A 26433-nucleotide genomic window follows, 5' to 3' on the forward strand; every position below is an offset into this window, starting at 1 on the left:
GACGGCTGGTAAAATATTGGCCGATATTTTACCGGCGAAGCGATGCTCGCACACACGCCGGATATTTACCGGTCAAACGATACGTTGCTAAGTTTTTGAGCCGGCGTCGGCGATCCACAGTGACAATAGCCGGCAGCTAACCGGCATTTTGCTGGTGCCGGCGTGTGGTCGGTACGTGTGCAAGCTCCAATGCTCTCCCATTGTTCACTATTGGAATGTGGACGGCCGATATTTTACCGGCCGTCCAAAATCGATGCGTGTGCAAGGGGCCTTAAATCTACGATGTGGTTATTATCCTACGGCGCTGAGGTTGCCCCGACTGTTGTTCAATCTCTTGGGAAAGCTCATGCCATTTGCCTGTCGTGTTTTGCCTTAAAATTTTCCACGGCTGCAATTCTATTGCAATACTCCTGCGAGAGCTTTTAAACAAAATTGTTCGTGAGTAGGACAAGCAACGTAGAGCGATGGCGTATGCAAAGAGAGGATCGGAACTCTTTCTACTCCCTCTTATGCCGCCGCAGTTATCAAAATTTCTTCTTTCAAATAGTACTGAAAGAGGACCTTTCGATAACTGTCGAAATTCCAGGCATACGTCTTCAACACCACACGATAGGATAAAAAAATGTCGCAAAATTTTTTTTCTTTATAGCTTCGATCCTCAAAATAGGGGTGCGCCTCTTACACAAGCTTTTACGGTATATCGTAACTCGCACGATCGAAAAATGTATCGAACGCAACACAATCGATAGCTACCGACCGTAGCGAGAACCTTAACCCCTCAACGCCGTCATGCGTACCCAGTACGCGCCCTTTAAATTTCGTATGCCGCCGTCATGCGTACCCAGTACGCTTCCTGACCTACTGTTTATAATATTCTTTCTCCGCCAGATATTGTATGTTAAATTAAAACTAATTACTCTATCTTTTGATGAAATGTTTTTCCTTTCCCATAAAATATTCATTGCGGTTTTATGCCTTCAAGATTTTTAAAAATCTTCGATAAAATTCCGTTTTAAACCAGCGCCTTGACGACTTCGGTCCAAAAACTCATCGCCTTCTTTCAGCTGTTCTATCATGAAAACTTCCGCCTATTCTGCTTGAGAGACGTCTAGAAGGGTCAGCTACTTTAGCTTGAGATACGGTATCTTCTAAGCTCAATGCCATGTCTCCGTCTTCTCCTTGTTTGTCGTCACCTCGAGCCCCAAGTGTGTTTGGTCCACCTCGTTAGTCCTAAGCGTCCTAAGCGAAGGGGCCATGTGCTTCGCTCTGCATTTATTTTTTATTTTTTTTTTCTGGACAGTAATCAACGAAGATAAGATTCCATCTAAACAGACAGCGTATACCAGGAACCATTCGAGATATTTTCTCGTCTCTTGAGGGAGCTTCTAAACCTTGAGCTTCAGTCCACCCAGTCCACCAGAGTCATTCATGCTGTGTGGTGTTCGTTCAGGCAGTATGCTGAAATTCTCATCGGGTGTACTTCCTGTGTGTGGTATTTTTTTATACTCGGGGATCCTACGAAATGGGAATAGTATTGAAAGGCAAAAAAGAGACTCGGAAGTCTGTTTGTGTGTTAGGCTATAGTAAAATCATTGGTGGGGCGAATTTCAAGGACCTGTTATTGCATTCGTACGTAATGGAAAGAAAACGCCATTACAAGTGATGCATGAAGTTATTTAGGAGACTATTGAATGAGGCAGTCCTAAATTCATATGCTGTTCACAGGAAAATCACGTATAAAAATTTGACTTATCATTTCGCGTGCCATTGGGCGAGATAATATTTTTGAAATATCCAACGTCATACGAACTGTTTGGACTTGGCCGTCACTCATTACAAAATTTAGTCCCAAGTATCACAAAAATTGATTTCCTAAAGACAATTCCTGCAGCTTGGAAGAAATCAAAGTCTCAAAGGAGGTGAGCAGTTCGTGCGTAACATGGGAAATGAAGAGTTTGCGTGTACTGTTGTGAAAAATGTGTAGTGGGATTATGTTTGGATTGCTTCAAATCATGTCAGAGCAGATTTTCTAAGGTAAATCATTTGAATATTTGGATATTGACGTTCAAAACATTAGCATGTGATTACATATATGAAATGATACAGTAATAATGGAACAAAGTCAGAGAAGTGGGCGGAGTGGTAAATTTTCAAGTAGGCGAAACGGGTAATCCTATCGAAAGTATCCAATCTGTTATCAAATTTTCAACCCCAAATAACTAAATTACATCACGTCATTGTATTTTTTAAATGCATGGAATGTTAGAGACCTCGTAGCTTATTCGAAACCAAATAAAAATCTTTCAAAATTGAAAATTTATTCAGTTCATAAAAAGAGATACATAAAACAATAAATATTTTTTTTCCAATTGCTCGAAAAATTATTATATAGTAGCGCATTATAATACGCAAGTTTACAAAAAATTTCAACGATACTGATCGTATATTATCAAAGATATAAATTATTGAATGATTGTATACCAAAAAGGCGAAGATTTTTAAATCTCATCCGGCCGCTGAGATGGGATTTAATTAAATGCCTGCCGCGCTTGAGGGGTTAATACGAATCATTATGAATTGCAAGTTCTCAACAGGTAAATAATACTATATCATGGTATTTAGAATTCATGATACAGTATTATTTACCTATTGAGAACCTACAAAACTTATTCGGCCACTTAAATAACTGCGAAAAATGAGATTCTCAAGGCTGATTCACGCATCCCCAGCATCCAGCATTCTTAAGTGGCTCGTACTTACTTGGAAACCTTGAGAAGTTAATAAGAGTAAATTCTTATTAATTTTGACACTAAATAAGACATCACATAGCCCACGAGCATTAAAAATCTTACCCTAAAGCCTGACGAAATAAAATTTTTAAATAAAAATTGCCGATGAAACAGGATTGCTGACACATCTGCTATTAGTATGATCGAATTCATCAAAATGCAAACAAAAGTTAACGAATAGTTCAGTCTCAGCTACTAAAACTTACCCATATCAGGCGCTGAAGTATTTGAAAAATTATTTGGGATGAGTAAAAGTCTCTAGGTCACTGCAGTAAATGTATCAACCTATTAAAAATATGAAAGTCCTGCCAAATCACCAGCATAAACACTTGTAAAATAAAACATGGTATCTCTTAGATCACACCTCCGATTTTATACTTACTTTGCATGAAGTCACCACCACAAGAAATTTTAAAGAGGCAGGAAAGAAAAAACCCACAAAAATACAATACATATATTATGTATTTTCTATTGTCAACCACAATAATATTTCCAATTTTCTCTTCTATCCCACATCTAATTTAGCGAAACAATTACTCTTATTCTCTTTCGAATAGAAAATTATTTAAAAGAGGACTGGTCGATACATAAAAACTATCTTCAATACTTTCTCCGATGAACGTCCACTATCACAGCATCAACTTGCACAAATCAAATCCACATCCACAAATATGTCACTTCTGCCACAATGTCTGTCTTCTTGGCGACAGGTAACAGTGAAGCAACGGTACCTTCCTCCAATCTGGGCACCTTCAATTCAGCAAGAATTTTCTCCTCGTTTTCTCGTCCAAGACCACAGATTATTTTCTGATATCACAAGGTGCGATGTGAAGCTCACACACCTAAAATTAATAAATAATAAAATACCATGTAACTTATTAGGTCAAATCATTTCCAATTTTTGGTATTTCTGCATGAGAAATCAAATTACTAGGCTCGTAAATATAGTAAATATTTGTATGCCTGATATTTTTATTGTTTTAAACTATAGCATAAGATAATTTGAAATGATGAAAGCCGACGTGTAATACACCATAGGGCTAGCTAAGAAGCAATATTCGATCCTATAAACTTGGCAGCTTATTCCTAGTTTCTCCTTTAACCACACGTTCACCGAATGAATTAATACAAAAAAGACAACTAAAATGCAAGAATTTTCAAAAGAATTGCTGCTACAATATTTTGAATCACCATTTTTAGTACTGAATAGTACTATAGTACTTCAGTACTGAATAGTTCGGGGTGTTGATGCATCAACATCCCGAAGCCACTTCTAACTTAAAATTACATCCAAATAATTACAGCGAGAAAGAGTACATACCTCACAGTTTTTCGTAGGGGTGAAATGTTTTCTTCTTATCGCCCAAATGCACTTCTTCTTCAACTCAGGATCTTTTGGAAAGCTAAAAACTTGAACCATGTCCCTGAGTTTCCATTACATCCCGACAATACACACACGAAAGGCATTTTTAACAAAAATATCTCACAAACACGTTTCTGAAGCCCAGTGAATGAAATTAAAGAATAAGGGAAACTTCACCATTACCAGACACTATTTTTCACAAACTTAACCACAAAAATCCCTGAAATGTGGTGAGACGTGACGTAAACGATGCGATCTCCAATGGCTTGTGAAGGCATGTGATCTTTCTAGGAGGATATGGCACAATGGCACCACCCGCGAAAGAAAATAGTCCCAGACCGAATACAGTTTTATCGATGAGACACAATTTTATCGATGCATATGAATTTGCCAGTCCTCTTGCATCTTTTTTCGTCAATAAAGGAAATAAAGAAACAAAACCTTTTTAGTAACTTCCTAAGCGCGATTTTTGTATCTTGATGGTCCACCCTCGTATTCAGGTACGAAAACTTCCTGTGCCGTCTGGGAAAGGTATGAAGGCTATTTGATGAGGTTTTACTTGCGAAGCTTTACATAAAGTTGGTTCATCAAATTTAATTAAATTTAAATAATTTTTGAAATCTTCACAAAGGATCATTTGTTTTATTTTCCTTTTTCAGTGACATATCCACTTGCTGGCTTGGAAGGAAAATTAATGGGAGAAGTCAAGCCAGGTCATGTACAATATGAAATTGATGCGAAATACGACAAGCACCAAGTGGACTCAGCCTTGGATTTCAAATATGGGGAGACTCCGGAAGAAGGATACGATTTCAAGTGGGGGGTAAGGAGAAGTAATTTAAAAGATATATTTTTAATGTTTAATTTTTTATTTATTTCTTCCACCAATTATATGACATCCAGTGACAAATACATGTAACCCTTTAGTTCCAGCGCCCACTATAGGAAAAAGCTTTCAATGCTATGAGTAGCATAAGAATATTTTAACCTTTCTGTGCAGAGCTCTTTTTTGGGGTGGAGTTATGCTGATATTTTTGTCCCTCCAATTTGGGACCCCACTCAAAGGGCACCCTGCCCTTACCCCGGTCACTGGACTATACCCTCTAATCCTGTCTTAGCATGAATGCACAGCCAACTTATTGTGTTACTGATGGCTATTTCAACCAAATATTGCATTTGATTTTCAATTATTTACTCTTCTAAAAGAAGTGCAAATTTTTTAAAGCATTGTGAAATTATAAGCAGATTTCTAGCGTCGATAATAGCAAAGTAAGTTAACATGAGGGACTAAGACTGTAAGTCCAGAAGTCCGTTATTTAATACTAAAATTTGGTTTCAAAATTACTTACCCACAGAGCGAAACGAAGAATCCATTTGAAAGTATTAAAAATTGTAGTATGCAACACAATAAGTACAGTGGAACCTCGATTTATCGTTTTTCAGGGGTTTGATGAAAAAAACGATGAATGCGGGAATGTTTGTCCTGGTTGCCTATGTCCCAGGAAATGCTGGATTTTTTCGAATTATGACATTCATTAATGGATTTAAAAAAGATTTTAGCTGATTACAGGAATATTATTCCTTTATCGAAACACTTAGGTCATATTGTTGATTCGGGTTATATCTCTTTCAAATATCCTGAAGGAACACGCCGCCTTGCTAAAAAATGTTTCACTCCACTCGGAATTTTCGCTGCTATTATGCATTTCTGACCGATGCAAAAATTCTTATCCATCAAATGCCATTTCAAGTACATGTATTTACGAGAGAAATGTGCGTGTTATGCCTCAAACAACCGATTTCGCTGTCGCAGTGATTGGTTATGAGATGGATCAAGAAGGCCAAAAATAGTTAATTAATTGAAATGTTCCTTTCTGGCAATTAAATTTTTAATATGATTGAGGCAATGTGGTGTTAATCGTCAGCGGCACGCCCAACTGATCCTCCGCTTCATCCCACTTCTTGTTTTCACCGGGGATCTAGCTCTACCCCTACCCCTGCCGTCATGTACTAGCGGACATACCGAGGCGTGCTGTAATATTCGCGCATTTCTAGCCCGGATTCTTTTCTTCGTCTTCAATTGTTTTCAGTTTATCTTTTAAAGTTCTCACTCGTGTCTTCGAAAGGGCCATGGTCCGAAGACGAATAAGAATAAAACTAATAAAAATGAAACCGGACTCTATAGAACCCCCATGGAAAACACTCGCCGGTTTTAAGTCAACCCACCCTGGATAGTACGGAACCACTCGTACGAGGTGAAGTTCGGCACTAATGCTATCGCGTACGGCGTAAGCAGAGCTTACTGCAGAGGGTGAAGTATGACCATAAGACTGCGCAAATTTTTTATCCTACAGAGAAGGCAACTTACCCACTCATTTCTAACAATAAGTCACGTAGCTCTAGATGAGCAGATGAATTCAGATTGCTAGTAGGGAGAAACAAAATATCCTGAGAAGACATCTCTTCGTTAGCACCTCAGACAAGTGAGACTTGTAGTGAAACTCGTAAATTGTAACCATACGCCCTGTTTTAAAAAAAAATCTGCATTAACTGCCGTGGAGCTCACTATCAGCTGCGAGGATATCGATATTCGCCAGAAATCACCATCGTATTATTCCAACTATTTCCTTGCTTAATATGGTTAAATAACGTTGGAAATACGTCGTGTTTGGTAAAATTATTTTTTGAATTACGTGCACATCACTAATATCTCAATCTAATAAAAATATAATACCAATTGCCGACATTCATTTTTACACGCCTTTCGGGCTAATCGGTGATTCATGCAGCAGTTGACCACCAGAGGTGGGGATCTTTGAAGCGAGTCAGCTAAAAAAAAGTCAGCGGTCGAGAAAGGGGGAGGCGTGAAAAAGGTTTCTTTTGTTCTCGAATAACTTGATATTTTCTTTCAAAGCTAAGGTCTTCGTAATACGATCCCTGCTCGAGCTGGGACCTTTTTTTTTTATTTCGGAGAAGAGGAAAGCTTCAGACGGGGAGAGGCGAGTGCTGAATGGAGGGGGATACCGGATCTTGGGAAATGCGATAATGTAACTATCCCACGGCACTCAGCTTCTCCCTATTATATTTCAATCTCTTGGGGAAGATTTAAACTTTGTGTCTGTCGTTATTAGCCATAAACAACACGTTGTAAATACTTCGTCTTATTTTTGTCAAACGATGGATGCGGGAAAATTATACGACGGGACCGCGATCTTCGAACGATCAATGCGGGAAAACGATACTTTGGGGAACGATAGATGCGGGAATAAATTACATTGTCTTTATGGAACTTAATTTGGGACCAGGAGCGGCAAACGATGAATGCGGGAACGATAAATCGGGGTTCCACTGTATATCAATGCAAAAACCATAGACTGTATAACCACTTTGCAATGGATTCCTGCGGTGAGGATGATCATAAATCAGTGTGAGAGTTGGGTTTAACTGCGGAGGAGTGGCCCTAAGGTGGGTCTCAGGCTGGGCCTAGGCTGGGCCTGAATGCATCGGACAGTTGCTACCTCAGCAGTCACTTCCTTTCCCTTGCGCTACGCTAGAGCCGACATCTGGTCTTTTACATTGAAAAATCCACAACAGCTATACCCAATGTTAGGTCATCTGTGTATGAAAATGCCTGTAGGCATTCTTAGTGAAAGAGTTGATGCAGCACATGAAAAATTCAGTGCAGCAATGTTTCCAATGTCCTTATTTGGGATTTTCCCCTCTCCTGCTTGCTTCTATGACATTTCTTTCTCAATCATTGGTAAAGTTTTTAATTTTCAAGTTTATATGAATGTTTGAGATGAATTTCTGTGAAAGTGAATGTAAATCAGAGCTTTGAGGGATATGTATGCATTTTGCAATGGAGTGCAGGGTTTAAATTTGAGCATTAATACATATTCTTGAATAATTTCTTTCCATAATGAGTGATTGGGCTATGTTGAAGCTACTATCAAAATATAATGTGAAAACTCAAGTATGCATGCAAATGTTGGGTTACCAATAGATTGGGTGAATGATTTTTATAAATTCTCCTGGAAATAAAAATAACCATGGTCATTTCAAAATTTTCTAGCAGAAGCTTAGGAGAACCCTTTTTTAACAATATTTATACTCTGTTGATGATAATTTTCTGTCTTACTAAAAAATTCATAATGTAATATCTATCCAAGCTAGCACATTATAAGTTATTGAGATAAGGTGAAAGGAAGAAATAAGGAAGTCGCTTCTCAAGTAAGCTTGTTATGGGTTTCTTACGGCCAGGGCGACAAACATCCAGAGTAATGGCAAAATGGATGCCAAACTTTCAGCACTTCCGTAGATGCTGTTATTATCCCATCGTTTCAGAGTGTTATTTAAGGCCTTTATGTATTAAAACAATGTTTTTATTATTGGCGCTTCTATATTATGAGGAGAAATAACATCATACCGCCATAATTTGAAAATCATTCACATTTATGAACTGATAGCGAAACGAAGGTCGTAAGAAAAACACAATTTCACAAGAATACCGACGTACAATAATATAAAAATGCCGGAAGGAACATCTAATATACGTATTGTAGTCATCGGGTTATCAAGCCATAATTTAAAATTCATAAATGTTTAAATGTATGGACCTTGAATAATTTCAGCTTTTCATGCACATGCCAAACAAGTTTTTTTTACATAATTGGATATTTAATTGGTAACTACGCCTCCTAATATTATCGTCTGCCGCGGTGTAGTTGTTAGCGTACAGGACTTCGGGTACGCAGGACGCACGTTCGATTCCACCCCGATGTTAATTTTTTTCTTTCCGCCGCATGGATAGAGTACTTGTATTATGCTTTATATCTTCACTAGCCGGTTGCTTGCAGTTATTAATTTTTTTCTATTTACGGGAAAATCTGTTATCAGTTGTTAAGCCCTTATAAAAACTCGCTTAATTTCACCAATAGCCTTTAAATTCATGTCGAGATGAGCCGCGTAGCATGTGTAGTACGCTGTTCAGCCGCCTTTGGCGCTCCAACAGAAGTGACTTACGTTGCCTGAGGATATTTGACGGCATTCCTTACCTAAATGTCCCTAACATCTTACCCTTGCCTTATATAAGTCCCTTAGCTTACGATAAGCTGCTTATCAATTTTTTCCGTAAGAAAACCGTAAGAAACGGTTAACTCTCTTACTTTGTGCTATCTGGGATCTTTTAGCCTCATTGATGGTGTAATGATTTTTTTTAAATTTTTGAATGGGTCTTATGGAAATGGAAAATTGTATTGCATTATACTGATAGAGATTCACTTATTTCAATTGTAATAATGGTTTAAAATTGATTGGTTAATGATGATCAAACTAAGTCAAATATGTTAAAAATTTAAATTTTATTTTCATATTGTTCATATGATTTTGTAGGTTGTGGTATTTGGAAATGGATTCCAACTTGATAGCAAGAGAGTTGTCTCTTCCCCCAAGAACTCAAAAGTAGATGTTTGCTTGGAGTTGAAGCATGGTGGCAGGAAATATGTACTGGAATCTGATTTGACTAATTCTAATGTTGGTGAAAAGCAGTTTGATTTCAGAGCCAATTCAGTACTTAAAATTCCTGGATATCAGCATTATAGGTAAGGCTATCACGCATTAATATGGATTCATTGAAAATTTGTGGAAAAACTTGTGCTTTCACTTATAGTTATAATTTGATTGCATCACAGATGACCATTATGGGAAAGAATGCTTTCATACTTTCTAACTTCGATAATTTAATGTACTGGATTCTTGTAGGTATAGATGAAGACTGCATTAATGAGAAATACTATTGCAAATGGTTTTTTTTATGCATTAAGCTAATGAAATAATTTAAGAGGGGTTTTATTTGCTATTGTTATTTTTTTGGAGCATTTTTGGAGCAAAAACAGTGAGTGATGTCTTCCACTTATCCATTTAATCAAACATAATTTTCATAACTACTTTACTATACTATAGCTTTCAAATACAGTGAAACTTCGATTTTACGCACTTTGATTTTACATCAAGTCTCGTTTTTACGCAGCGACACTCAAGTCTGGCCGGAAAGCATAGGGAATTGCAATGGTGAAACTTCGATTTTACATCTTTTCTTGATTTTATGCAGTTTTTCGAGTTTGCGCAGCATAACCCCAGCCCCAAAGAGGTCACTAATCTTGATTTTACACAGTCGTCTTTCGGCTTGTTTTGAAAATCCGACTGGAGCAATATGAAGTTAGGTTATTATTTCGTCTCAATGAGTTGCAAAAATGAATACAGGAACGGTTGAAATGACGCCGCGTTGTTGAGCGTGAAACTAAAAACATCGCGAATCTAATTATTGCTTCCCCCTGCACCCTCTCAGTAATATTTCAGGCTCCTTTATGAACCCGAATATCGCTCTTAGTTCAAATTCGCCGTAGAAGGATATCGGCAACTAAAATACATGGCAATCGCAATGTATGCGTAACTACTTTTGATTAAGGATAGATGATCGCCGGAGAAATTAACATTATCACCTTTCGTTTATTATTCGACTTATTGATCGACGCTGTTTATAACATATTTATTGTAATTACAGTAGATGGCCGTTAATCCGGAATTATGAACTACAGAATATATATGTATCCCTAATGGAAGGTTATCTAGAATTTTGCCAATGTTTTCCATCGCCCCAGCGAGATATAACGGCGAAATGAGTCGTTAAAAGTCCTCCCGTGCCAAAATTTTGGCTTCCAACGTGATCCAAAAAAAGATAGTCGTACTTCTAGTATGGACGTAAGTTGGTTGTGATTCAAGACGATGGTAAAAGCAGCATGCATTATCTCATTTTGCGGGCTAACTCTACATCTGCGGAACGAATGGTGGCGAGGGAAAGTTGCTTGTGTGGCGCGCTTACCAGAATTGACTCAACTTGTATCTCACTGTCAGTGGGTTTAAATTAAACATAGTTGGAACTTGAATAGCTATTAGCTTTACTCCGCTAGGTGGCAAGTTTTTATTTTTAACGGAACGGAAATATATACCCTCGGAGAATAACTCACGTCGTGAATCGTCATGTAATCATTGAAGTAAAATTCAAGACGTGAATGATAAGGCAGTCCCATTAAACTCAGGAATGGCTTAGTACCATTAAATCGAAATACAAAAAGGGTCCGGTACCGGTATCTGATAACAACACGTGTTGTTATCAGATATGGGGAAGCAAAATATTACGTGAAGACGAGTCACACGGCCGTGTGACTCGTCTTCATGTAACACAAAACATGTAATACACCTGTAATACAGCTGTATTACATGCATTATACATGGTGTATAGCAGATGTATACATCTGTAATACAGCTGTATTACACGTGTAAAAGTAGCTCAAAAGTCCTGCCATACAGCTGTAATACGCATGTATTACAGCTGTATTTTTCTGGAAAATACAGCTGTAATACTCGTGTATTACAGCTGTATATGTACATGTACAGCAAATATACATGTGTATTACAGCTGTATATGTACATGTACAGCAAATATACATGTGTATTACAGCTGTATATGTACATGTACAGCAAATATACATGTGTATTACAGCTGTATATGTACATGTACAGCAAATATACATGTGTATTACAGCTGTATATGTACATATACACGTGTATTACAGCTGTACATGTACATATACACATGTATGTAGCTGTATATCCTATGTATGGATACATCTAAATTATGTTTCTTGCTCAATAGTATTCATTAGCTGACCTCATTATCTTAAACATGCTGATTCCTCTAATATTAGCTGCTCTGGGAATTAATAGAAGAATTTTCTCTGACATAAATGCAATCAATGGAAAAATTACTTATCTGCCTAAACCTTACTTATGCTCTGTATTTCTAATTTCACTTGATCACACATCATCTTACCATAGCTACTCTAAGCAGCAGCTGCACTAGTTCAAATGCAGAGGCCCTTCATCTTCCTTGAGAAAACGTGATGGCCCTCATAACCTGAAGATCGAACATCATTGACAATATAATATGAACAGACAGAAACAATACATTTTACAGAGTAGTAAAAAAGGAGGACCATATACGATACCAGAGAGGAATAAAATGGATTGGACAAACCCTGAGTGCATGAAGAGCAAGATTGAAGGGAAAATGGAACAGTTCTCGATGGAAAACATTTTATGAAGTTCACGGATAAAAGAAAGGGAAGTACGTAGGATGTGTTATCAAGCAGTGAGGACTAGCACAGGGAAGAGTGGAGGTTAGGACAATGAAGTAGTCAATCCTAGCGATTCCTGACCAATGACAAAGTGAATGTCATGCTGGGAATCCTGAATTCCATGAGAAAGGAATGCATCCAATAACCATTTGTAATGCAAATTAAGAATATAGTGAAGACAAAAAATTCCTTCATTTAAAAATTATCATTTAATGCACAATATGTACATCATTAAATATAACAGGAACTATACAAATTCTTTCATATAAAATTATCATTTAATGTAAAATGTATACATTATTAAATATTTATCACACAAATCACATATCACACAAATTGTGCATATTCTGTCATTCAAAAATTTTCAATTAATTTAAAGTTCATTATATACTGAAGTAGGTATATCATAAGAGCCTTGGCTTCCGGGCATTCCTCCGCATTGAGTTGTCCATAGGTGTCGACAGTTTCTCCAGCCATCCTGCTGGCAGCTTCAGGTCAGAAGTAGTGATGCATAAAATTGGGAATCTGTATGAACAGCAGCAACAACATGCAAGTGATCATGCAAATCAAATTTATTAATGTATACCAATGGTAAACATAACTAATCACTAGAATATAGGATCAGTGCAAAATGAAATGGCAGAAATTCCCCCTAAAAGGAAGGATAAACACCAAATGGATTTAGGAGTACAATATCCAAGGTTTATCACAACATGTCGCTAAGAAATGCCTTAACACTAGAATGCCGAAGGGTGTCATTTTGACACCCTACGCGTACATTTTTTACGGAGCTGGCCCTTAGAGAGTGTTGTAGAAAAAAATCTTTCGTGGCTTTTATTCATTTTTAGATCTTAACAAAACGACAGTAAAAGGGATACCCCCCCTAATTTTTTTCGTCTCAAAAATTCAAATTTACCTTGAATGCCGGAGGGTGTCATTTTGACACCCAGTATATTATATCATTTCTTTCTTTGGTTTAGGTGTCTCGTGGGATGTGGCTTGATAATTATTTGTCAAATTAGTATAGTGTAGTACATTATCTTCATGTGTAGTACCTTTATGTATAGTATAGTATATTTTAGTATAGTATATTACCTTCATGAATGTTTGTTTTACATAATTTCAATGAGCATCGGCTGTACGTATACTACTTTTTTCAAAAGTTTAGCAGCTCGTTAGGTAAGTATATTCCGCTGCCTTTTGCAAATGATTCGCCTTGAAACCAGCTAATTTTTTTTACCGAGGTGACACTTATATGCCCTGAAACATTGCAGTAAAGTGACGCGGCGACAATGCAGTTAGCTGCTGCCGAGCCTGTGTTCGGCTGCCTGGCTCGCGCGCGTGTTTGGCAGACTGGGTCGCTATGGTCGCGACCTGCTGCTTGACTTGCCTCGGCAGTTCTGTCTTGATAATGGCACTGCATAGACGTGTTACGATGGAGCAATGTATTGAAATACTGAACGATATTTCTGGAGACGTGTCGGAGAAGGCGTCTGATGCAGATGTTGAGTCGGACAACGATTGGGTTGCGCAGGAGGTGCAATTTAGATCATCCAAAAATGATGAAAATAGTGAGCACGGTCAGTTTCAGTGTTTTGTATATTTCAGTTTAGTAATTTAATCACAAAAGATACACATATTTATTTTACAATACGCATATACACATAATTGAGATACTGGATCTGCACTGGTTATCGGGCAGAAAAGAAATTGTGCGTGGTCGTGACATGGTGTGCCGACGTGTAACGCTAGGTAGACGCTGGGTAGACTTCAAGGCGACGTCAACTCCTTGTTCAAGATCGTAAGAAGGAGATGGCCATGCTGAGGAATCATAACCTGGGCCAAACATAACCATTGACGAACAGCTGTTTCCAAGCAAAGCTAGATGTCCATTCAAGCAATTCATGGCACCAAATCCTGATAAGTATGGGCATAAATACTGGTTTGCAGTATATAAAGACAGTATGTATTTGGTAAACTGATTCCATTAAATTCCAGATTGACCAGAGGCGTCAAGGACGGCTCTCGTCAAGGTGGCGATCGCGTTTCAGATCATGTTGTAATGAAACGTATGCAACCCTACATGAGCAAGGGCAGGAATGTAACCACTAGCATTTGTTTCGCATCACTTTTGCTAGCTCTACTCGAAACAAAAGGGTTCTTGCCTTTCAGGAACCGTAAATAAGGGAAGAATGGAAATACCTGGTTAAATAAAAGCTTCTCGGGAAGAGTTGTATTCAAATAAATTGAACAAAAATGGTGAATCTCGACTTACTGTTCATAAGGGCAAACAGAAAAAAATGTGTTCTTGTTCTATGATCTCTTCGCCCTCATATTGAAATTAGTAACAACTCTAACAAATCGCCCGAAACAGTAAGGTATTGTAATGAGATAAACTTTGAAGTAAATATTATTGATCATATGGGGCGGAAATACTAGGCATAGGCGCCGACTCCATGGGGCTTAAGGGGGCCCGAGCCCCCTCAAAAATCCGTAATGGGTGTGAGGAAAAAATGTGTCAGGCTTGTCGATTTTATACGGAGTGTCCAGATATCGAGAGATTCGAGTGATCAGGGTTCTAATGTTGATCATATGACTCTCCTAAAATGCTTAAAAAACTTAAAACTCACTACTTAGAAAATTTCCCGGGGCATGGTCCCCGGTTTGGGCCCCCCCAATATTTTTTGTAAGTCGGCGTCCTTGATACTAGGTCAGAACTAGAATCAGGTGATTGCCTGTTTTTTTCTTTCCAGAATACTTTTGACTTGGTGACTATATATTCCTGAATACTATATATAAGGAAATAACTTCACAAAAGATGTCCCGAATTATTTTTACAAAATTTATCGGAATAGCTTGCTTTCCGTTACATTGAGTCAACGAATATCTTGCAACTAAATCCAGAACTGACAAGGGATTGTTAAGTATAGATAAAATGCAACGAAAACAGAACTGTTGATTTTTGTAAGCTCAGTGAAAAGTCAGTAAACCTACGGCCAAAACAGACCAAAAGTGCCAGAATGTAGAGAATCTACTATTTTGATGAAGCTTTTCGTAAGTCTGTATGAAAAAGCATTCGATTTCTTTTTGGGTTCATACGAGGTTTTTGCATATTATTTTTAAAAATGTCGTAGTTTTGTGACCGCAATGGTTTTATTTTAATTTTCGTCTTTTGAAGCACACTTCTACAGTCTGTGACGAAAAATTAATGAAAAAAGTTAACAATAATAATAAGAAGAAAAACAATGTCTTATTCATTTTATTCTATCTATTCATTCCTGTCATATTCATTTTATTTTTTTATGCACATAAAATTTAACCAATTGCAGTGAAATAAAAAAGTATTCAATGATTATATATAGGTATTATTACAACCTTCATGCGTCCTCCGACGTTTCAGCGCAATCTTTTCGATGGATGCCGCATTCCAGAAGAGTATTTTTTTGTAAATTTTTTTCTTCAGTGATACTCTATTAAAACATTAAGTTTTTTAATGTTAGGGCAAAAAATCAGTATTAAACAAAAGTTGACACTATTTACTCCAAAATAAAACTAATCTGCAACGTAAAATGCATATTAAAGCATGGGTGTCAAAATGACACCCTCCCGGCATTCTAGTGTTAAGAAGTTTTAATTGCACATGAAATCTCCAAAATATCATTAAAACCATAATACTTTCACACAACAACACATCAGGTCTTGAATAAGTTATATCTAACCATTAACAATAAGCTTCCACTCTTCACAATCACTATTTACATGGCATTTATAAAAGCACACTTAAACACATAGGCTTAGTAAAAGGAAATCTATAAGTAAAACAATAAGTCCTAGAAAAATGTATATGAATAATATACACTGACAATAACGTTTTGAAATTGAAATTATGTACGAAGAAATAATGAAAAACTCCTAGTTTTCCAAAGCCATATTTTTTCAATGATTCTAAATTTTTAGGCATGAATGGCACCGTCCTCTTTGATAATCACTGAAACCATTAAAAAAAAACCTAATTAATTGTAAATTTTCAAATCTTACAATTTGCTACTAAGCTCGAATACGTACCACAAGTAATTATTCGGCCAAAGATGTTGAAATTTCAAGTACACAGGAGCAGACAACAGCATCAGCCCTGGGCCACGACAAAATTTCGGTGTTGATGTATTTTTTCGTTTTAACCAGCCGAAGGAATGTAATCCTATTATTACAAAACTGGAATTAAAAAATTCGAAATGAATCAAGGAAAAGATTCGTCGCAAAAGCGACTCGTCGAGATTTTAATTGCATCTTAAAATTTAGCATTCATACTACGAAATATCACAGTCAATCTTCTCATGAACAACACACAAATAAAGCAATGAAAAGCGAAGTTTCATCCATTATTATGTATCGGAATATGCAGATTCTAGTCAAAAAACGTAATTGTCTTTATTTGTTGTAAACGACCGTAAGATTACTTCATACCGGCATTGACACAAACAAATATTTTTATTGAATACAAAAGTAGCATCATTAAAAAGTTATTGTTACACTTTCTGGTACTTAGTAAACACTACGACAATCATCTCAGTAACCCAGATTAAATATTGTATTTTAATCACAAAATTTCACACATTCCATTGATGAATAGAAAACAAAGAAGCATTAAAACACTCGTCACGAACCTCGCCGGATTATCTGAACCGGAATAAATTTTTAAAAATTACTACTTGTGCACAGTTCAAACCAAATGATTGAAATACGTGGATCAACACTATTAAAAATTTAAGGTAATTGTATTCCAGGAACCATTATGTGTAGAAAAACTTACCTCACGCAAGCGGGAAGACGTTGTCGGGTGCCACTTGTCCCTTCGGCATATTTGAAGCCATTTCGCTCTTCTCTCAGTATTTTGAGGGAAACTAAAATTTTTAAACACGTCCTTGGTGCTAATGGAGCAATTAGGAGCCGAGCTACAACATATTGTGCCGTATTTCTTCTACAATTAACGGAAAATCTTGCCGAGCAACAGCTGGCCACATTAACTTTCACAACATAAACAACGAGTGCGGAGAAAAAAAAGAGGACTGTCTAATAATATGGCGATTGAGCGCAGGAGGCCATGGCGCAGCGTAGTACGTTAAGCATATTAATTAACAACAAAACATTACCATCAGCGTTCATATTTAAATATGGGTTCCAAAAAGGGTACCGGCATTATAAATACAATTATAGATCGAAAATAAATCCTATTATGAAATGATTACTACCTGAATATTTGTTCAAGAATATTAGAGGCGATGATGCCTTCATACTCGTGTATTTCAGCTGTATTTGTACATATGTAAAAATACACATGTAATACCACTGTAATACAGCTGTATAAATACATATGTATAATTGGTGTATACGTACAGCTGTATTACATACGCTTATTATTTCCACATGTAGAAATACACGAAAAATACAGGTGTAATACAGCTGTATAGATACATATGTATAACTGGTGTATTCTTACAGCTGTATTACATGTGCATCATTTCCACATGTAAAAATACGCGAGTAATACATGTGTAATACAGCTGTATAGATACATATGTATAACTGGTGTATTCTTACAGCTGTATTACAGAAGTGTGTGTTATCTGGGGGCTTGCGAGTCGAAGGTCCCGCTGCTGAATTCGCGGAAGAATGCCGACAGAGAAGCTATAGGGTTGTTCAAGCCTATCAGAACGGTCTAAAAAAACGAATGTATATCACTTCTGATGTAATTTCATTTCGATTGGGATGAATGACAGATGCGTTGAAAATGTAATGATGGAATTATTAGCGATCAAAATTCGAAAAATTTCGAACGCCGCCAAAAACGGTCGGCCATCTTGAAATAGAGGTGATGACGAAACAAGCCTGTACGGCTGGCCTGTACCCTCGATCGCTCGATGCCAAGCTGAGTACTCTGCATGCCGACTGGACACTTACCAAGGTTATTCCTAATTTTGAAATGGCCTATGTTGTGCATGAAGCTTCCGGATGGATCAAGGCGACATGAAATCCATTCTTCAAGTTAGGCAGGCAACGTATGTAGCGTTGACAGGAATTGAAAGTTTTGTATTGCTGCATTTGCTAGGAAACTACGTGCAGTGAACTTTCATTGTGCCTCTAGTGCAAGTGAACACAATTTGTGCCCTTAATGTACCCCTAAGTGAATGATTGCATATAGACGATGAAGTAAAGAGTGAAGTGAGTTGTGAATGTAACTGCTTCGACGAAATTATTTATTTCTTCCATGCTAGTTCAATCAACCCTATACATTTCGATCTAAGGTATCTAACTATTGCCTAGGGGATATGTTTCATATTTGATCTAGTTGTGCTTTAGGGATACATCGAACGCATAATAATTTTCAATCGTTTGTTCGCTTCTAAGTTCCGTTTGATTTTATTACCTATTCATTTTTGAGCATTCACGAGTGTTTACATTTCACGAATTTCGTTGCGCTGTTGTTTGTTTTTGTTTTGGTCATATTTTGGTTACGGTAAGAGTAATAGTGAAATTCGAAGTTTTTTGATGTTACAATAACCGGTTTAGCTATTTGTTTCAGCCTATTCATTTCATTGTCCTCGAAATGTCAATGTGAAATAACGTAAACTGATTCTAAGTCGTTAGTGATGAGTGAGAAGTGAGGTGTGGAGAATCTTTCGAACTTCAAGGAGTGCAAATTCTTTTAGCGTGTGCAGAGTGATTGGAAAACCGATTATCATGTTTTATTAGTGTTTTATATTTATTGTGAGTCAAGTTTTTCATTGAATCAGTTGATTCGGAATATACTGATTATATGTATCAAAAAGACAACTCGTGAAATGTGTACGTTGTAGTGCTATTATGATATGATGAGCAATAAATATGTACAAGTAAGGGTAATTTTGCTTATTATTACTCTTATTAAAGGATAAATTTGGATTTTCTTTAAACACTGATCTGGCGGCAGACGCTGGAGATCTTGAAAAAAAGTGGAATAATCCTGCTGAGCCACTTACACAACACTGCAGTAGGGCATCTACAGGCTTGTGACGTCACACATCAATTCAAGATGGAAGTAGGGCTTTTTGGCGTAACGTAAAATTTGTCACTGTTTAAAGCCTTCTCTAAACATGTACAATGAAGAAAATAGCATAATATTATTGTCATTGCTCCTTCTGAAGCACGATCTTTCGATTTCTTAAATAAAAAAAATATGGTGAACAACCCTATTCCCGGTAGATTCAATCTACTAATGCTTAAATTTCGTGGGAAAATGCTTTTTTAATGCATAAAAATTATAAAGTGGGACAATTTTTCGGACTACTAATAATTTTTTTATTCATCACTGGCGGCATGACGGTAGTTTTTGGTTATCTAAATAGTTCACTTAAAAAAGTGATCTAAACACCAGAAAAATCTGAACTTCCGAATATCCCGGGTCCTGTGTGTTCCGTATTATCTATGGTATGCTATTTGGAAGGAGGTAACTACACTCAAGTTGGGATAGGGCCATCTGTGATAAGTTTCTGCTACTGCCAGGACTTGAACCGGTGTAAAGCCTTTGTGATGTATTAGCGAAATTTTGCTCCCTCTTAATGGGGTAAATTTGGATAACTATCCTCAGATATCTCATTTTTTCAATCTCCAATCTTTGTTTGTCTGCCGGTGGTTAAACGGGTATCCTGAAAACTGCTTTTAATGAGAATATTTTCGAAAATTAGCTTTTCTGCGAGCATTTAGTGTCACCATTCCGAAATTTCTCCTAGGTAACAGAAGTAATCTTAGTGCCAGAAATGCTGGCAATTTAACCATTTTGTTCAACCATGGGAATCATTGTTCAGGAATGCAACGTTGTTTCTCTTAGGGTAGCACGTCATCTGTGGTGTTGCTTGTGAGTAAATAATTAGCCTTCATTTTCTTGCCTCCAAATGAGTAATTGAATCCGGGAAACATATCTGATGTGATTGAAAACGATTTCATGCTCATTTACCGTAAAACTTCACATATGAGACTTTTTCTGGTTCCGTTTCTGGCTTAAATGAGAACTATATGTACAAAAAGGTATGACTAAGCCTTCTAAAAATAATGAGCAAGTGTTATCCTAAAAATTATACTCCTCCTCAATACCAACTCTTGATTTTACACAGTGCCCATATTTCGGTCCCTCCAACTGCGTAAAATACAAGTTTTACTGTATTCTAAAGTTATGAGGTTATGACAGTTTGATGTCCTGGTTCACACTAACTGAACATAAAAAAACTAGCCCTTGGTATTAAAATGTGCTCACCACGCTGTTAGCTTGCTGATTATAATCACCAATTTGATCTTTAGTTTGAAGGCATTTATTGCATTATTTTTAATACTCTTCTTTTAAAATAGTGATCATGGCATTTTTCTTTAATTTTTAACCCTATTTTATGTACTTGCTTTTTGTCTATTAAAAGTACCAGAACAAGGGTTTATGAAGCTTTGTTGGGCTTCATACCAAAGTAATTGGGCTTATATTAATACCAAAATTTCTGTTGCTCAGTCTGCCACCGTCTTCATGGTATAAAACAACACTGTTTAACTCGTAAAAAGAACAAGAATTTATTGGTTTAAAAAATTTTTATTTTGTGCTCTGAAGATGGCAGACTTACCCATAGGAATTTTGTCATTAATAAGCCCAATGACATGGCATGAAGCCTAAGAAAACTTCAAAAATATGATCCATTATGAAAGTATAAAATCATATACAGCACACTTCCGATTATCCAGGCTAATGGTGGGGAGAGGTGGCACGAATAATCGGAAAAACACAGATAATCCTAACACGCATTATTTTCTTGCCATGTTCATAATTTACGTAAATCCAACTATGTATCATTTTTTATTCACTTGTTTTGATACTTTAGAGTGCCTCGATTTATTGAGAGCTTTTTTTGCCTCACAGCGATCTTTTGAGTGGCGATGACATGATATTGTACTAGTATTCTTACCACTCCATATAAGACCTGGTTTCAAAAACCACGCAACCTTGGCTGTGTGATCAAGGGTATACAGAAAAGTTGTTTGCACAAATGCTTCAAACCAATGCGAGACATCAGAAACTAAACTGTCAGGCACCACGCCACATAGTCTCGTCTAGCACAACTTGCCCAGGTAGCAATTTCGGGACGCGGATCCGTGATCACGGAGCAAGGTCGTGCACTGGGAGGCTTGATAAACAGGAACACGGAGCTCCCGTCAATGCAGCTGGCGTGCGATCGCACCATCGTGCAGCAGCGGTTCTAGAGTATCCACGCTGGGGATTGCCTAGTTATGATTCATGCAATCTCTACATCCTCCTCAGCTTCAACTTCCCCCACTGCCTTCTCTTCTACAAAGCCCTTCCTCTTCAGTTAGACCTTGATTAGTCACAGCGTAAAATGTCTTAGTTCGACGAAATTTCCGGTTCTCTTTGGCTGTATTCATCAGCATGATGCGATACCATGGCAATAATTGTGCATTTGTTATTGAAGCATACATTTAAAGATCGTGGATAACATTTTTCTTGACTTACGATTAACTGTTGAAGAATCATTTAAATTAATCAAGAGTTTTTCCCTGCAGCTTATTGTCATTTTCAATACTTGAGCACACCTCCAAGTAAACGTGAAGCATTCCTTGTCAGCAAGTAAAATAAATAATTCTGTTTTACAAAGGGAATTCTAATAATAATAATAAAAATGTCATCTTTATTTCACAAGCGAATTTAGGACTAGGTAGTCCTCTCTTACAATTAACTTGTTTAACAATCGCATGCCCTGGGTGGTGGTCAAACCGCCCAGGCTTGATTCGAACCCGCAACCTCTTAGGTTAGCAGTCGGGGACTTTACCCCGGCACCACCGAGGCTGGCAATGGAAATAATAATTTCTAATGGAAATAATAAGCCTGGTGTAGCTTAGCATTAAAATGCAGTAATTTTGGTGCTTTTGCATCCAATTTTATTTTTTGTAAAGATTGCGGAAAACATTGAAAGAGAGTGAAAGTTATGCATGGATAAGTTGCACCCATATAATCAGGAGTCTGATGTATGTATTAAAGAAAAGAAAGATTTGTGTAAGCTTTTCCTTGCACAAGAACTTTACTATTTGAATGTGTTTTATAATACAGTGTTATTTCTGTACTTTTGTTGACCTTTATCAACTAAATACAATTGTATTATAAAGGTAATACATTGGTATTTCAACATTGTACAAAATATAACTCTATGGTTTCACAATTGAAATCTCATGGTACATATTCCAAAAACTGCACTGTCTGCATTATATGTAGCCTGTTGGCAGTTTGCTGTCTGCATTATGGGTAATGGATGTGAAAATTGTTAAATTGAACTGAAATTATTATCCCTCTTCATGGAAATTTATTTCCTAAATGTCTTTTCTCTCTCTGAAATATCTTGTTTAAGTTGGATATACATATTTGTTCTTATATTATCCTAGGTCTTTCATTATCCTGAACATATGCACTAACAGTCATGCATTTTTGTCCTAAGGATTGATGGAGGAGCAGCCATGGATGCTTATAGCTTCAAGACTCACTTGGAAGCTTATGTGGGGAAGGTATGCTATGTGAATTTAAGAGCTCATGGAGAGCTGGATTATGCTTTGCAATGCAAATCTGCTGAATGGTCATCATTGCTCCTGAACCATCTTCAAGGGTCTGTACATTACAGCTCCGATTCTAAGGGAACTAAAGGAGACTTCTTGGTTCACTTGATCAAATCCGATAGGAAATTGAAAGGTTAGTCCCAGCAGTCCTACAGTGTCATTCCAGCAAATTCTGAATGCAGTGAAAGTGCATAGTTTGCTCTCTGAGTGACTTTGTTCTATTAGAACTTTTGAATTATGTGCTTAGACATTAGGGTGGTCCTTATTTTAAAAAACGAACAATCAGGACCACCCTACTTAGACTTTTGTGCACATTAATTATGTCTTCAGGGGGGCAGGGAATTGGGGGAGAGGTCATGATTAATGTGAGGTTGGTTTAATTATTTTTAAATGAGGATGCCCTGTGATATTTTATATTTAAAGCAAAAGTGAAATTTTTAATTTTGTAGCAATAAGGAAAGTACTTGTATATGGATAGGAAGTACTATGATAGCTTTAAGTGGTAGATGTTATACAGCTACAATGATAAAAAACTTGTCTCATTTTGGCAGTAGTCCAGGCTTACCTATTTGCTCGTTTGATTATGTATTTATATGTTAAGGTTAGTCAGGTTTTAGATGATACCCTGAGAAAATGAGAAATTGCATACTTAATAAAGTCAATTTCTGTAGTATTATTTTCTCGTTATCAATTTTTATAATTTTATTTCTATAAGGCTTGTTGTAAATATCACTCATGGTATTTTTGAGATCATTTTGTTCACTCACTTTCTGTGGCTAAAACTTAGCTATCCTACCTAAGCAGCAGTAGTTTTTAAATAATACCTAACTTGTATCAATAATAATAATCTTTATTTATTCTCAGGGATGTAAATCTTATGTAGCTTTTTTATAGAAGATCGTGAAATGTTTTAAGCATGATGATATGATATTTTGTAATTAATATTCCCATCAGAAAATTTCTTATAAATAACATTTTGTAATTGATACTTATTGGAAATTTTTTATGAGAATCCTTATTATAATAATTTCCTCATGAGAAAAGTTCTTATAAGAAAAATGCCCGATTTCCTGTAAGAAATTTTCTTATCAGAAAAATTCCCAATATCTTGAAAGAAATTTTCTCATAAGTATTTTCCTATAGGGTTATGGAGCAAAATGACCATATAGCATCATTATACTCCTTGATCAAGACAGTGGTAATGACAATTGATAAGAATCATCTTTAAGAAATGTGCTAAGAATCTTTTTATTTGAGTGTACGGAGAAATTAGTTATCACTGTAATGATATCATTATCATCATCGTATTTAATATGCAATTTTTTTTTGTAGGTGATTTCAGCAATGTTCATTCTGAAGATGGCATCTGCAAAACTCTGGCAAATTTCTTCTGGGATGCTGAAAAAGACCCTAGCAAGAAGGTTCATTTTGAGAGTGTCAATCATGTGCAGCCCTTGTCTATTGATTCTAAGTAAGTTGATTGAGTTGTAAGTTTATTTTTATTTCAATTTTTCTTCATTCCATGAAATTCATCTTGAAACAATCCTGAGTTATAAAGGCCTTATGTTTCACTTGTTCCTATCTTAAATGAATATAGTACTTAAACATTAAGCATATTATATTTCAAAGAGATAACCATAGTCATGAAAAGGAATTTTTTAAATGAATTGTTCTTCCTAATGTACTCTGGAGAATGGACCGTATTGCGCGAGGAAAATGTGTGCTTAAGTTTTTAGAGTTTTTGAAACTGCCTGCTGAAGAGTATATCAACCATTTTTTCTAAATAATAACTCTTTTAATTCCATTTTTGATCTGTTGTAAAAGCTTTTACTATCCATTAATGAAAGAAAAATTTCATTACGAGCGTGATAGCATGAATTCAGGAAAAGATTGGGCAAATCTTCATCTGATCTATATTTTTCAGGAACAAACTTGTAATATTGGGTGAAACAACCCAAGTTGATGTCAAGATTTCGGCACAAGGAAAAATGACTGTTGGGAGCAGCATAGTTGATGTAGGTATCCACTTACCCTCTGGTCGCCATTTATATCTCAAGTCTCAAACTAAAATGAATTTGCGACCTAGTTCTGAGGGTGATAGTGATGGTGAAGCTCACGTGACCATCTGTGACAAGCATGCTGGTGGAGAAAGTTGCCTCAAGGTGCACGAAGTGATGAGCAACTATAATCTTGAGAAGGGTTCATATGTCTGCTCGTCCGACAGCACCTATTTAAGACATGATGGAAAAGAACTCAAATTTGGTGCTGAATTAAAGATTCTGCCCAAGGATGAGAAGACGGAAATGAGTGGAAAGGTAATCTTCTCTTTTATGCACATGCTACTTTCATGCTCCGATCAGCTCAGCCATGATTCAGGTCAGCCACTATGGCAAAGGAGGAAGATCTGTGCATCCTAAGTTTCTGCAAGTACTCCAGCTGTTTACTGTTACTGAAATCAATATACATATCCTTTACATACAAGTTTTATATTTAGAAGAAGTGCTTGTGAAAGATGGTTCAACTTATGTTATGTCTCATTTATTATGGGTTTAACACTAGGAGGACGGGAGTTTCACTCTACCTAGCAGGACGGCTAGGGGTCATTTGACCCCTAAAATGTATTTTGGGATAAAACGCTTAATATTCATCCAATATCCAGTTTAATTGTATTAATTATTGAATCAGTTCATTAAAACACAATTTAACATTATTAAATATTATTTCCATCATCAAAAGTTAATAACAATTATTTTAAAGAATCATGAATTAAACCGTATTTAGTAGTTGATTGCAAATCTAATAATGAAAATACAAACACTAAATACAAAAGTTGTGTTACATGTTTAAACAATAGGCGTAGGTACTGGGTTTACAAAATTTGCATTAAATTTTTAAAAAATTATTACTTTGTTGTAAATCTCAGACAGACAGTATTTTTTAAGTGCTATTTCCACAAAATATTTTTTTGCGCTGAATGCGTTCATTGGACGATTTATTCGTCTACATCTAAATCTACACACTAACCCGCAAGCAGCTTAAAAGCGCATGACAGGGGATGTTACGACACCAGCCATTTGCACATGAAAAGGAATTTGGAAAATGGACAGGAAATTGGTGCAATTTGATGGTATTTGGCACCTTTTTCTTTTTTGTGCATGTGGAGATATGGCTGTTTGATTTGGAGATGTGTAAATAAATTGATACATGCTATCCATCATATTTACTCCTGCTTTGTTTTTATTATAAAATAGGATGGTCACTGGTATTCTTTTATTCGTTTCGGAAATAGTTTTGTCTAAGATCATGCTGCTGAGTAAAAGTACATTATTGTTCTGGTTTGCCTGATTCTACGTAAGAGTATGGCCTAAGGTATTTTTGAACACTCACGTTGAATGGATTACATGGTTATTTTAGGGTTCATGGATATTTGTGCATCACGCCTGTTTTTTTCAGA

At 36.5% G+C, this 26433-nt stretch overlaps 1 protein-coding gene and 1 long non-coding RNA gene across 2 annotated transcripts in view; one reads left to right on the forward strand and one right to left on the reverse strand.

Annotated features, from left to right (window-relative positions):
- Nucleotides 1-26433, forward strand: part of LOC124167159 (apolipophorins-like) — a 102113-nt gene that overhangs the window by 27745 nt on the left and 47935 nt on the right. The window contains exons 9-13 of the mRNA XM_046544965.1: nucleotides 4812-4975; nucleotides 9544-9752; nucleotides 22865-23112; nucleotides 24312-24450; nucleotides 24904-25294. Coding sequence (XP_046400921.1) covers nucleotides 4812-4975; nucleotides 9544-9752; nucleotides 22865-23112; nucleotides 24312-24450; nucleotides 24904-25294 — 1151 coding nt within the window. The remainder of the gene's footprint in view (nucleotides 1-4811; nucleotides 4976-9543; nucleotides 9753-22864; nucleotides 23113-24311; nucleotides 24451-24903; nucleotides 25295-26433) is intronic.
- On the reverse strand, nucleotides 12466-17198 carry LOC124167256. Its single transcript, XR_006866644.1, has 3 exons — nucleotides 17158-17198; nucleotides 16413-16559; nucleotides 12466-12872 (listed from the first exon to the last, which is right to left on the reverse strand). It is a non-coding gene; the product is annotated as an uncharacterized LOC124167256 (long non-coding RNA).

The sequence above is a fragment of the Ischnura elegans genome, chromosome 10, assembly GCF_921293095.1.
Source record: "Ischnura elegans chromosome 10, ioIscEleg1.1, whole genome shotgun sequence".
NCBI classification, from domain to species: Eukaryota; Metazoa; Arthropoda; class Insecta; order Odonata; family Coenagrionidae; genus Ischnura; species Ischnura elegans.